Source organism: Lethenteron reissneri, chromosome 29 (assembly GCF_015708825.2).
Source record: "Lethenteron reissneri isolate LAM-NWPU_2019-01 chromosome 29, ASM1570882v1, whole genome shotgun sequence".
Taxonomy (NCBI): Eukaryota; Metazoa; Chordata; class Hyperoartia; order Petromyzontiformes; family Petromyzontidae; genus Lethenteron; species Lethenteron reissneri.
Window position 1 is genome coordinate 11364608 of NC_083807.1, and position 14255 is coordinate 11378862.

At 45.1% G+C, this 14255-nt stretch overlaps 1 protein-coding gene across 2 annotated transcripts; it reads left to right on the forward strand.

Moving 5' to 3' along the window:
• The first annotated feature begins 636 nt into the window (after positions 1 to 636).
• LOC133349063 (matrilin-3-like) lies at positions 637 to 13541 on the forward strand. Of its 2 annotated transcripts, none has more exons than XM_061562201.1 (6): positions 637 to 1146; positions 3532 to 3678; positions 8103 to 8311; positions 8680 to 8856; positions 9828 to 10011; positions 13356 to 13541. In XM_061562201.1, the coding sequence occupies exons 2-6, from the start codon at positions 3537 to 3539 to the stop codon at positions 13523 to 13525; spliced, it is 882 nt and encodes a 293-aa protein (XP_061418185.1). In that variant the 5' UTR covers positions 637 to 1146; positions 3532 to 3536; the 3' UTR covers positions 13526 to 13541. The 2 variants fall into 2 exon arrangements, with proteins under 2 accessions (XP_061418185.1, XP_061418184.1); XM_061562200.1 differs by having other exon boundaries at positions 637 to 1097; positions 13356 to 13540.
• Positions 13542 to 14255: the final 714 nt, after the last annotated feature.

Genomic DNA, 14255 nt, shown 5'->3' on the forward strand with positions numbered 1-14255 from the left:
CGTCAATACGATATGGTGTAAAGTGGTAGCAAAGCCGTAGGATATTTGATCATATGCGTAATGTATATAATACAGAATTATTTACATAATTGAGATTGTAACACTCGTTGACGATTGTACTGTTGGATTTAATTGCCTAAAGGTAAACTGGCATACACGTGAAGATAATGTAAGTTATATGAACACATTCCATTAGACGTGACACTTGCATGTCATCCGTAACAATGTCATTCACACAATGGCTTTACCACAATGGCCCTTTATAAGAGATGAGACCCACCTGCGTCTATATACATAACACTATCAAAACAAAGCAATGTATGTTCTCTCAAAGAGAGACCTTCCTTTCCTAAAACATGCCGTTATATAGTCAGCCCGCGGGGGCACGGGATGTCACGTATGCACTTTATTTGCAGCCCGCTCGGCCAAGAGCAAACAAACAGGGCTTCTGTTCGGTGGCAACTATTTCTTTTCCGAGAGACAGATCTCAACAAGGAGCCCATTGAAGAAGAGGTCCGACGGGGTCATCGCAAGAGAGAGGTGGAGGGGGGAGACGCGGCACTGGAGAAAGAGGGAGGGAGGGAGGAAGGGGGGAGAGACAGGCGGGGCGAGTGAGCCACACAGCCACCAGGTACAGACCGCAGAGTGAGTGGCTGGCTGTCTTATAGGAGCAGCGGAGAAGGAGGAGGAACAGCTGCCGTGAGATGATTACCCGGCCTTATTAGAGGGAGGTGCATGCGGGCACGCTCTTCACATCTTGCACCACCATCACCAGCACCACCACCCGGCTTGATCAGCATCAACTCGCGTGTGCGGCACACGACGGACACGATAGGGGGGTCTTTGGGGCATCTTCTGGACAAGCGACTGCTTCTCCTTACCCGTCCGTCTCTCCACCCGGCCCATTTTTTTTTACATTTTTTTAGGATATTTGATTAAGCTTCTGAGCTTCGGGTCACGCTTCTCTGTGTGTGTTTTTTTTAAATAAAATAAAATCCCGCGTTTGATGTTCGTATATCGCTAAAGTTCAAGAGTCCTCCGTACCAGCGGTGCGCCTGGCAATACCATCATCATCATCATCATCCTCGCCTCGACTGGTAAGGATAGCCGTGTCCTGTCTCCTCCACGCATCGCCACTCACAGCAGGTGAACGTCGCGCGCTCATCAATCTCTTGTCTCGTTATTCACGCTGCATCGCAGTATCACGATGTTTGCAATGGTGGCAATTTGTGATATTTATTTGTTTCAAATGGATGAACCTTGAAGTTTACGTGCGCAATGTTTGTGGTTTTATTATCTCTCACAAATGTACGTGTATTCTTTCAACTGTTGTGCTGTGTCGCATGAGCACGGTTGGCGACGTACGGCGCGAAAGAAGTTCAACATACCAACATTTTTGTTTGCTTTGGTGATGGCGTTCAAAACCAGCGCGTTTGATCTGATTCGTCTCCGTCAGGCCTCTATAATTTACACTCCACCGGTGTCACTTGCTGACCCAGGTCACCCTTGCAAACGAGATTTATCTCAATGGTTGTCTTACCTAGTGAACAGATGTTACATTTTGTCTGCCTTCTATTGATCTTTAACGTGGTATTTATTCTTAGTCCTGATACATTTTGCGCAAGTTTTGTAAGCCAGGTCTCTCCAAAAAGCCAGGTCTCTCCAAAAATGCAGTTTTTTTTGTCTTGTATAGCTCTCTGAGCGGATTAGTTGAACTGCATTAAGCCGACTACTTACCAGAGGCATGCTGGATACATGCCTCTGAGATTGGAAAAGTAGCCTAAGCTCGTTGGATGAAAATGTAATGCAATTATAGGCGCTATATAGATGGAATACTGTACGTGTTCAAGGACTCCTCTACTTACGAACGAGTTAGGTTCCAGGGGTGGGTTCGTAAGTCGATTTGTTCGTAAGTCCAACTTTACTCCTGTCGATTCCAAACGTGTTGTACGGCATGCACACTAAACACGGGGAATGGTTTCAAAAGTTGTATAATCTCCCGTAGATGCCACTGGGTTTTCATGTTCTGCAGATGTAGATGCTACCACCGCCATCTATTGCGAGGCGGTTGAACTTACGACTCTCGATCCGAACAGGCAACTTGACATATGGACAGGTTTTTTTGTATCTCTCAAAGTTCGTAAGTCGAATGTTCGTAAATAGAGGATTTCATATACACGGTTGTGTGCTCAAGGCGAGTGCGACGTGGAGAACGCAGCACGTGTTATCGATACAACACGGCAGGCAGGGAGTTGTTGTCTGTTTTCTTTTGCCCTGGGTATGAAGCTTTGCTTAAGCTGTGATTAAACATGTTACAACACTTATATATGTTAAAAATGAAATTACAAATTACAGTCCTTTGTCAACCAACTGCTCGGTTGAAGACCTCCTTACGCCGCGTCTGTCGTAGGGGTTGTTCAACCATACTTCACCACCCTGGTCGATGGGAGTTGGTGAAGAAGGCAAAGGGGGGTCAAAAACCGGTTTAGATATCACTGGCCACGTTTATCCATGCCCTGGAATCGAACTCGAGATCACCGGGTTTGAAGCATAGTGTCAGAATCAGACTCAGAAAATTTACTTATCCTGGAGGAATCCGATGAGCTATGAAGCTCTCTTTCACAGATTTCTATTAGGGGCAGGTCAGAACGTTACAACAACAAACAATACAAAACACAATCGGAGTGCAAAGTATAAGAAATTGTAAATAAATCACTTTTATATATATACAAATATTTTAACAGGTAAAGCCCACTGAGCTATTAGCTTATTTTTCAGAAGCAACCTGGCCATCAACAGTGATAGCTCAACGAAGTGGCTTATCACGTGGGAAATGATAGCAGCAACATAATGTAATTAATATAAACGCATGTTTCTAAAGGTGTGCTCATCACTTCGCCACCACTCATCCCGTGGGTTATTACTCAAGCAAGCTAACGTTTCGGGAACACGGTCATCTGCAGAGGGAATGCGGCGACTTGCGTGTTGGAGATTACAGCTGCCATTTGAAACAAAACGGCTGTAGCCTATTGCACAAACTAGCTCAAGTGGAATTTCCTGTAGTTTGCCATTGAAGACCGCACAAATTAAACGGGTCAAATCGCGTCGGGTTTTCTATTCGTACTGTATGGTTCTGCCATGTGTGTTCGGGTCGTGTACAACGTGCTGGGCCAACACGTGTGACAACTCGAAAACACATCGGAGAGCTTCCATGTGCTCTGGAAAAGGGTTATTGCCCGAAACGTCGCCTTTTACTTTGTATATATTTGTATTCCTTTCAGCCTTACCGGGTCGAACGTGTTGAGTTTTTTGTTGTTTAAATTATCATGACTATTATTGTTTGTGCACCACTGCCAGCAGCAAGCAGCATCACGACGTCATTAGTTAACTTATCAGGGGTTAAGGACGATTCACCAAATCGGCCAATGGCGTAGGCATGCATAGACATGGTCCGTAAAACCTCGTTTTGTATTTTTGCTCCATGTTGTCGTTGTTGTAATCATCATCATCATCCTCAACATCATCCCCCAGGTACAATGCGTGCCCTGGCGACGTGTCTGACGGCGTGCCTGGCCCTGCTGCTCCTCCTCCTCCGAGGCGTCGCCAGGGGCCAGGACTCGCTCACGGTTGACGATGCTGCTGGGGGCCCGCCGCTGCTGCCAGAGGGGACCGGCTCAGGTGCGTTCACAGTGTGTGTGTGTACGTTGAACTTCTTTCGCACCGTACGTCGATAACTGCGCTAATCGGGGGTGCGGGGGTAACGACAACACACTAAACACATGAAAGCAGTTATAAAGAAATGAGTTTGTCAATCGAGATGATTTAAAAGTGCATAGCTCCATGGCTTTCTAATATCGAAAGGAAGAGCGTTCCAGACGGCCACAGAAGCGCATCTGAACGCGCGCGATGCAGTTACCGTCTCTGTGGACGCGGCGTGCGGCCACGCTTGGCGTGCGTGCGTCCACTCATCACTCGCGATCATCATCATCACAGCATCATCGTCATCACCATTTTCTCAGCTCGTGACAGAGATCCGCCGCACAGGATCACATTCGCTCACAGCCTCGGTGAGGTGTCTCGGAACGAGGGATTTGTTTTGCAGAGATTCGTTCTCATTCAAGTGGCCTTGGTTGGCTCGTTTACCGCTCGTTTATTGTGTGCGACGCAAAGGTTGTGTTGGGTTTTTTATTTGGGTTGTGCGATACACATATCGCATGGGCTTGGGAGTAGTGCGTCATTGTAACGAGTGATACATATGATGTGGTCGATTGTGAAATATATAGTTCGCCTGTTAAACAAACTCCCGCTACGATGTTTGTGGCGAGTCCGAAAATGATGATGAATGCATTAATTTCATAATTGAAACAACAACCATTTTAAAGAATGTATTTATATTTCAAAACAAACCAGAGTTTTCATCTTTAATCGCTAAAGGTACTGCTATGCTTTCCCAAAAGTATTTTCTTGCCCACTGCGTGGCTGCTGCCTCACCCGGTTGGGGAGCGCTGCACGTTACGAGTGACAATTATTATTGTTTTACAAACCACGCCATGCTGATGAAGTTTAGTGAAGTCAAAACGGGCCCAAGGTTACATTGGTTCAGAGAACACTTTGGGGAGCATTTTTGGAGTTTAACAAGTGTATCAATCAAGCAAAATAAAAAAGCATAAAATTATACAGCTATTTTATTTGACCAGGTAAGGCTCACTGAGCTGTTATAGCTCGTTTTCAGAAGCGACCTGGCCACAAATGATAGTTCAACGAAGGGGCTTATCACGTGGAAATGTAAAGCAGCCAAATACTCTTAATGCACCTTGATTCTAAAACGAGTGAACGACATTAGTCTTAACACTCTTACAATGACACACTGCTACAACGCCTATGCTTTGTATAGCGCGACCCAAGTCAAAAGTGAACGTTTATTTCCGTCGTGTAGAATAAGTCGTAAGGGGCCATCCATAAATGACGTCACGCACCTAGGGGGGGGGGGGGGGGTCAGACATTTGTGACGATGTGTGACGAAGGGGGGGGGGGTTGAGAAATGTGACGTCACATCAAAATTCACAACTTTCAATAAATATAGACAACACGTTCTACTCAATTAAATAGACTTTTTAATAGATGTTTTCTCCTACAACATCAGAGTGCAGCGCCACATTAAATACGCACTACAATGACAATAGTTTAAAGCGATTTGGAGCATGTTTTTTTTTTTGGGGGGGGGCAGAGCTTTGTGACGTCATAATTGAGGGGGGGTCTGACTTTTTGTGACGTCATGTGACGAAGGGGGGGGGGGGAGGTCAAAAATCGTCCAAAATCGCGTGACGCCATTTATGGACGGCTCCTAAGTCGTAAGCGCGGCCGTCAAGGTTAATGAAATGAAGAGGCAACTGAACAGCAAACACCGATTGTAGGCGCACACCTTGGCTGTGTCTCGGACTTTCGTGTTCGAGTTTTTCTTTCGTTTTTTTGTGAATACAGTTAACATTCACCCCAACTGCATCAGCCACACGAATCTCACTCGTTCAGTGTTCTTTGATGCGTCGATAAAATCGCACCAGTACTTTCGATTTTGTCGGTCATCACCGGTGCCTGTCGCAGGTTTATCAGGTAGTTATTTTTTACAGGCGATCTGAAAACAGATTTCAGATAGAAGTTTCGGTATACATACCCCACGGGGCTAGTCAGAATAATCACAATAGTGCAATTAGTAACTCGCGCAATAATTCACAGCAAGGCCATAGCCATGGAGTCAACATTAGGGGGGGACCAAATCTTCCAGAGGGTCTGGGGGTCCCCCCCCAGAATTTATTTTGTAAATTTAAAAACGAATTTCCTGCCTAAAATATTTAAAAATTCACTAACACATAGGATGGACTTTTTTTACAATGTCTAATAGTGTATTGTATTACATTGCTCTGTTTTTTTTACCTTTTCTTGTTTCATTGTATGAAATGGCAGAGATTAGGGATTACTAAAGTACAACCATAACCACAACCATATAAAAATAAATCTATTTTATAGCGATATGTTGGGGGGGGGGGGTAATTTTGAGCATATTTTAATGTTGGGGGGGATGTGTGGAAGATATGTCCCCCTCAATATATATTATAATTACGGCCTTCATTCACAGACATGACTGGCCGTGACTCTTGAGGTGCGGTGCGGCGAGCCAAGCTCTGTTGCTCGAAAGCCGGGAAACAAAAAATCTTGCGGGGCCCCTAAGTGTCTCTTATAAGTCGGTGTGGGTTTCAACGCTGATGCCAATGTGCAGCAGCCACTGAGATACAACGCGCGGCAGTGATGACGGTCCTGGCCCTTGGTGCAGAGAGGGAGGAGGAGGTTGCGAGTCAGACTTCTCCTGCCGCAGAGAATTCCACCCTGAGCTGTAGAGTGCAAATGTCAGTGTCGGATTATCCCAGTAGCAAAAGTAGCAACATGTGCTACGGGCCCCGCACTTTCAAGGGCCCCGCGTTAAATACTTTCAAGCTATCAATTCCGGTTCAGTGATTCTGCACTTGCTCTATTTGTATGTTTTAATATTTGTGTGTTTTAGGGCCCCTTTTTAACATATGCTACAGGCCACACATGAGCTTAATCTGGCACTGAGTGAAATGCGAAGAGAGTTGCGGGAAGTAGAATTGAGTTTCAATCTGGACTTTTGTGATGATCATGCAGAAGATTGTGGCAGTACGAATCATTTCCAGTCGGAGTAAGACGTTGGAATCATTTACCAAACGTTGCAGCAGCACAAAATGTGTTAGCCCCACACTGTGGCTGCATGTCGCCAATGACATTCGAGTGCACAGTACAGTATAGGCCAGGTTTAACACGCCACACCTTGCAGGTGAGATTTCGTGAAGTTGAACTCGGTTCAACGTTCTTTTGTTAAATCAAAATTAACCTGGTGTGCATCCATAGGTCAATGCATAAAATGTTATTCATTTCAATTGTATGATTTAAAACAGGAAACGTGAATAGCACGTGAATGCTTATGTTTGATGAATGACCTTCTACTGCAGATGAACCCGATGGGAAGTGGAAATGAGACCGAAGCCACACCAACTGCCAGTCACTTTTTGGTTTCTGCGAGGTTTTTGTCTTTTAACGAGATATTGCTCGCGTGTAATTCTGTGCGGCCATTTTTTATGCGCACCGACGGCATTCTTGTTGGGTTTTCAGTGCACACTCTGCTGTATACAACGCTAGACCGGCCTGTGAAATATTACATCTCATCATTCCTCCCGAAAGTAAGGCTCTTCCTCCTCCAAAGGAATTAACTCCTTTGTGTCGTCACCACGACGAGTCTCAACCAATGAAATGTCCCTACCTCAAAACAACGTCAGCTTTGCCACCACCACAGCCCCTTATTATCACTACCAGTGATGACATGGTAACTATTAATCGTATATCACGCGTGTGTGTGCTGTAGGGATCAGTTCCAGGTGTAAAAAAAATCGTATTCCTAGATTTTCTATGATGATTCTAAGTATTTTTCAGATTTAATGTTTTTTACATTACATCCAAATGTAGCATGTCTTCATGCTAGCAATAGGTATGTCACCCAAAATTGCATAGTTCCACTTTTGGCAGGAATAGTAATGAAGTGACATGATGCAAGTGCCATCATAGCTGGTTTCTCATATCATTTAGAAGTAAAAACATGTTGAGGATCAGATTTTTTTGGAATAATCTGAAATTGGGGAGCACATCATTGATGTACCTTATTGATAACATTTGTCTAAATGTGTTACTTTTGTTGAGGTCCATTTCGTGATTTAATGTCAATTAAATCAATCTTCATAGCATTGTAGTACATGGCATTGACCACGATATAATTATTATAAGTTGTTTTTCACTAACTTTGTCCATATGGTTATGAGTGTTGCCAACAAGTAAATAGAGTAATGTAGGTTACTTTCAAACATCTCATCGAAAGTAATCACAGTCGGCTTAGTAGTTCTCTTTGGATGTTAATGACAGTTGGTAAGTCGAGTCAGATGTAGCGTGTGTGCAGATGTTGCCGTATAGTGCAAGGCCCTCCGTTTATTTAACAATTTAACGCACGGTGTGTACGGCAAATCCAAACGCGGATACCCTAGGCCCGGTCTGTGCCAGCAAGTCCGTGGACCTCATATTCATCATCGACAGCTCGCGGAGTGTTCGGCCACGTGAGTTTGAGAAAATGAAGCTCTTCATCACGGCTATCATCGGCAACCTGGACATCGGGCCGGACGCGACGCGGGTCGGGCTCATCAAGTACGGCAGCACGGTGCACCACGAGTTCTCGCTCGCCACGCACCGCCACAAGGTAGGGGCCACCGCGGCCTTCTTCTTCATTTCATCTTTTGTGGGTCTCCATTGCGTTCACGCATGGCTTAGCCCTAACAAGAGGAGGCTCTCATTTGTTTAATAAGCCACACCCCGCTGATGACACTCCTGCACATCTAAACCGATTCAGGCCAAGTGTCCTTATGGAAACCATGAGTCTGGATGGCCGAGTGGTTGATGCTGAGCCTAATAGTCACATCAATTACGAAACAAGCCTCTTACTGGTTATTTAGATAAAATGATTGGTTTCAGCCTACAGGAGAAACTGATACGGGGGGTGGGGGGGCGGTGGATGGAGACAGTAATGCCGCCACGTCTGTGCCATGGGCCACCATGCGTCTGCCACAGGCGGAGATGGTTACTGCCGTGGAGGCCATGGAGCCTCTGGCGACGGGCACCATGACGGGCCTGGCCATCGAGTACGCGATGACGGTGGCCTTCACGGAGGCGGAGGGCGCCCGGCCGGCCCGGTCCCGGGTCCCGCGCATCGCCATCGTGGTGACCGACGGGCGACCCCAGGATCAGGTCCGTGATGACTTACACAGAGAGACACAAGATAGAAGGGTGATCTACTGGAGCACCCAGTAACTAAGGCCCATTGAGCTGCATACTGTAGGTCTTTTTTTAGAAGCGACCTGGCCACAAATGATAGCTCAATGAAATGGTTTATCATGTGGAAATGTATATGAGCAAAATGCTCTCAATGCATGTTGATTCTCAATGTGGAGGGAAAAACCGGAGGAGCTGGAGAAGTCCACGTGACCACGGGGAGAGAGAGACATGCCGTTGAGCACTTCTCAATAATATCCAAATTCATCTCAATTCACCTCTTCCACTCAGCAACAAGTAATTGGTCACGTGTGGTGGGGTCAAGTGTAGGGGTACTCCACCTATTCCAAGATGTCTGGCCAGTGTGGAAGAGTAGGCCAAATGGCCCGCTAGAGGTCCTCTCTAGAACTTCCTCGAGCTCCCTTTAGTACAGGCCTTTTTGGCAGCAGTGACGTAAGCGATTGTAGGGCTGCACCTTTACCTTGTAGACATGGTTGGGTTTTCCACCTTGTGTGCGCACAAGTCACCTTGGTGCTCTGTCCCCAGTAAACACGCAAACGTTGAACTAACGTTTGGCCAATGTTGGGTTTAACGTTGGCACGTGGTTGGAACCATTGGCCAGACGTTGGCCCGACGTTGGCCCAAAGTTCCACTCTTCCTGGGTGGCCTGAGCAGTTGCGGGACGTTGTCCCAACTTTGCCCAACTTTGGCCCAACATTGGCCCAACTTTCCACGCTTCCTGGGTGGACTGAGCAGGTGCGGCACATTGGCCCAACGATCTACGCTTCCTGGGTGGCCTGAGCAGGGGCAGGACATTGGCCCAACTTTGGCCCAACGTTGGTCCAACGTTCCACGCTTCCTGGGTGGCCTGAGCAGGTGCAGGACATTGGCCCAACTTTGGCCCAACGTTGGCCCAACGTTCCACGCTTCCTGGGTGGCCTGAGCAGGTGCGGGACGTGGCGGAGCGCGCTCGCCGTGCCGGCATCGAGATCTACGCGATCGGGGTGGACCGGGCCGACCCGCTGTCGCTGCGCCTCATCGCCTCCGAGCCGGCCGACCAGCACACCTACTACGTGGAGAGCTTCGACGTCATCGAGAAACTCAGCACGAAGTTCCAGGACAAGTTCTGCGGTGCGTGGTTCTCCGAGCTCTTTCCCCCCCTCCCCCGACACGCGACGAGAAATGCTTTGCTATTCAGAGCTTCACGAGCGACAGATAGCCACAGCAGAATTTGATTGCTTTGCTCGACTGGTCGGAGTGCGTGTGTTCAAACTCCAGTCCTGGGTGCTGCTGTGAGTGTCGATGACACCCCCGTCTGCAACGTGATGATTCGTTGCGCATTTAACATAGGAAATAACGTTGGGTCAACGTCATCACGTATTCAGTTTTACCTTTTCGGCACCTTTTTAAAATGCTGTTTAAATAATACACATAGGCCAAAACAACAAGTGACTTATGCAATGTGAGTTAAGAGACACATTCTCCACCATAGTTATGGTCATCGTGCCAGTTGGTGTGATCTGTTCACATTGACCAGGATCAGAGAAACACGAGTACAAGTGAATGTGAATTTAATTCAAACTAGCTTATCAATAAAAATGTCACATGCGTGGAATTTGAGCTTAACAGCATCCTGTACTATTTAGCATATTCATTTGTATCTCTATGTTTCTACTCGCACTTATTTTCCAGTGTCTCTACAGTAAGTCCTCGATTTTAACACGCGCTCACACAACACGTTTTCGCTATAATGTGGTTCTTCCATTTGGGAGCACTTTTCACTCAACGGTTTCTGAGCCGTCGATAATGAACAACTTTCCTCAGCGGCATGATACAGTGTGTGGAATGATACAGTACCGCAGCGGCGTACCCACGGTTCTTTGTCCCACCATCTTACTGTGTGGTGTGCGTTAGTAGTACATCATATCTAACCAACCTTCATCGTTAACATTTTTATGGGAAAATGATTTTCGCTTAATTAATTTTTCACTGAACACAGCACTTTTCAGGAATGCATCTACCGTGTTAAACGAGGACTTACTTTACAGGGAATATGGTTGGATCGGTGGCACCGTGGTTATTGCACATCGGTTCAATTCCCGACCATGGCTGACATCAGTGGAAAGTAATATCTGAACTCTTCTTGGCCACCCACCCCTTCACCAATCCTTATTGACAAATCTGGTGAAGTAAGGTGAATCAACTCCAATGACCGACATCAGGGTATTGAAAAAGGGGTGTGCGTTAATTATTTGTATACGTTAAAGTCTAGCAGCTCCTATCAACGATTTCCAGCCAATCGGGATTACGGAGGGTAACAATGATGGAGGGGAACCATGGTCAGAAAAATAAGGCAGCCAAACAATTCCAGGGTACACAATCCCTGTTGAGTTACAGGTGATTTAAACTTTCAACTGTGACATCCACCCATGGTGGGGCCTGTACGTTGAGCGTGCAGATGGCATTATTCAACTTTCCACACTGCAGGAGGAATTTCAGCTGTCACCTTGGTGCAAACTGGCCCAGTGGCGAGCGTGGTATCAACATCAGGCAGCTCGGTCGCATAAATGTTAAAACGCATGCATTGCGCTGTTCGAATGGGTGAACACCGCTCACTGGCCACTTGCAGACGCATTGACTTATTGACTAGACTTTTAGGAATGTATGAAGGATTTGAGTGAAATTTCACACAGCAGGTCTTCATAAGACTGCCCAGACAAGCATCACACAGACTGCAGTGACAAATATATATCATGGTAATACATGAAAGGATGTGTCATACGGAGTGCAATGTGTTAGATGACAACTCTAAAAGATATGGGTATTACTGTGTCTGCCAGAGTTTAACATACTCGCAAACTAAAACCCTGGAAAAATCTCTTGCAAATTGACATCCGTTCACATTCCGGATCGCTGGTTCTCTATCTTTGTATCATATTTACCCTGCATGTGTGTTTATTGATTGTCGTCTCCCGATGATTGTATTGCACTATGTCTCAGTGCTCAGACGATGATTTTCCAATGAGTAAAATGTTTTTGTTGTTTTAGAAAAAAATATCTTGCTTCGTTTGTAATCATCCCACTGTCACAATATAATTTCTTCAATTACTTTGTAAATTATGCAACTTTTCCAATGGGCTTTTAACATGTTTCAAATAATAACTCACATTTTTCGATTGTTGCATTCAATAAAGATACTAATATGATAAGATTACCATATTATAATGAAATTATTTGTTATATTATACCGTATTATTATGTCATATTATTCTGATATAAAAAGTTTATCATTGCAATGTGGGAGTTACTAAATATATAACAATTCAAGGACAGTTTATTATGATTATACACCTTCAGTAGTCTTTGTCTGCATGTCTTTATTTAATAAATGTAAAAAATATACTTAGAGGATGAGGTATTCCTAAAAGTAACCAGCAGTTATTTTGCACACCTAAGCTTTCCCGGACTGTCCCCAAGTGAGATTTAACCTCTGTTGGTAATAATGACACAGTCACTTTAAAGTCACTGCAAAGTAGTGCTCTATTGACATCACACATGGTGTGCTTTCCACACTTAAAAAAAAAACGTCACTTCAGTGACCTCATCAAAGCATGCTCTAAAGTGATTTAACGTTTTTTTTTCTATTAACAACAATTCAAACTCACATCAGATAGCCCACGTATTTAACTGTGCAATAATAGCTACAGTATTGTATTTGTTTATTGGCTTTCATAATCCTCTTACATGCCTGTGAATGCACAGGCATTCATTTTTAAATCCTTAATATTAAGTTCACTTGCTTGCTTGCTTATGACCGTGCAAATCTTTCGGTCGTTTTTTAACCAACTCCCTGTGATCCAATCGAGCTGACATTTTGCACACAGATTCGTTGTGCGTGACAATTAATTTTCGTGAAATTTTTTTCCCCAAATTTTCCACTTTTTAGGAATTTTTTTTTAATCCTTTATATTAAGTTCACTTGCTTGCTTGCTTGCGCGCTTACAACCGTGCACATCTTTCGGTCGTTTTTTAACCCACTTCCTGTGATCCAATCGAGCTGACATTTTGCACACAGACTCGTTCTGCATGACAATTTATTTTCGTGAAAATTCTTTTCCAAAATTTTACACTTTTTAGGAAAAAATAAATTATATTTAATTACCAATTGCTTAATGGTGGCAGGCAATCATCTGACCCATAGGTGGCAGCCATCTCAAGCCAGAGAACGAGAGGACTCTAGCCGCCACGCATATAAAAGATTTATAGTGAAAAACTTTGTTTTTACGGGTTAATTTTATTAACGTCATAGAATGCATTCAAGATGGCCGCTGATCTCTCCTCAAACGAATCTTCGCCGACAGTGCACTCCGGTTACCCGCCGTATCGGCGACGCTCGTCGCCGTGAAGGGCGTGCGACGATAGCTTGTAGAACGACGTGTGTGTGTGTGTCTCTTGTGTCTCCCTTCCACGTGCAGGGCCCGACATCTGTGCTCTGGTGGCGCACGGCTGCGAGCACCGCTGCGTATCCGGGGGTGGCGGCACCTACACCTGCCGCTGTGACAACGGCTACGAGCTCAAAGAGGACGGCAAGAGCTGCCGCCTCGTTGGTACAAAAACCACAGCGCGCGGCGTTGTGCATCCCTAACAAAAAAACGTATCGTGGGTAGGAGCCTTTTTGTCGCGGTGGTGCAATTAAGCCGGTGAGTTTTTCGATTCAGGGCCACGGCGAACGAGTGATATCTGAAACGGTCCTGGGCTTGCTCTTCACCAACCCGTACTGGCTGGCATGGTAAAGAATGGTGAAATAACTTCTCATTTCTGACACGGAGTGGGCAGGCTTCTATTGATTGACAAAGCTGTCGAAATTATTATTTTTAGTCACGTATGTTTGAAGATGCATGCTAAATAAAGACGAAATATTACGCATTCGCATCAATTCCAAAATGCCTTCCAACGTGCATTTGCCTTTGGAAGTATTTTATTGGTGACCGTAACGATCGTAATGATACATTTCAAGCCGGGGGAGATGACACACACAGCACATGGCATGACATCACAGTGAGGTCAATAATTTGAGGGCTGTTTTTTTTGTTGCCCAAAATCTGGGCAACTCTTTGATTCATTTGGCTGGCTTTCTATAGGGAAAGCTCCAACGAGCAACACAACTTTATATCAAAATGTATTTTTTTAGCTATTGATATGAGGCAGTCTTCCACTTGACAATTTTTTTTTTTAATGTGATTGATTTTCCAGGCAACCACCCTTATCGTTCATTTCTGAAAGAACACAGGTTTTAATACAGTTCCTGTGTTTTTTTTTACAATTAACAGTTACACTGAGAATTAAACATTCCTGTTGTACATAAAATGGTTAGT

Excerpts from the sequence above, each read along its gene's own strand:
- LOC133349063 (XM_061562201.1), top strand. The coding sequence starts at position 3,537 with ATGCGTGCCCTGGCGACGTGTCTGACGGCGTGCCTGGCCCTGCTGCTC. Across the intron at positions 8,312-8,679 it reads TCGCCACGCACCGCCACAAG|GCGGAGATGGTTACTGCCGT; the intron begins GTAGGGGCCACC and ends CGTCTGCCACAG. Across the intron at positions 8,857-9,827 it reads ACGGGCGACCCCAGGATCAG|GTGCGGGACGTGGCGGAGCG; the intron begins GTCCGTGATGAC and ends TGGCCTGAGCAG.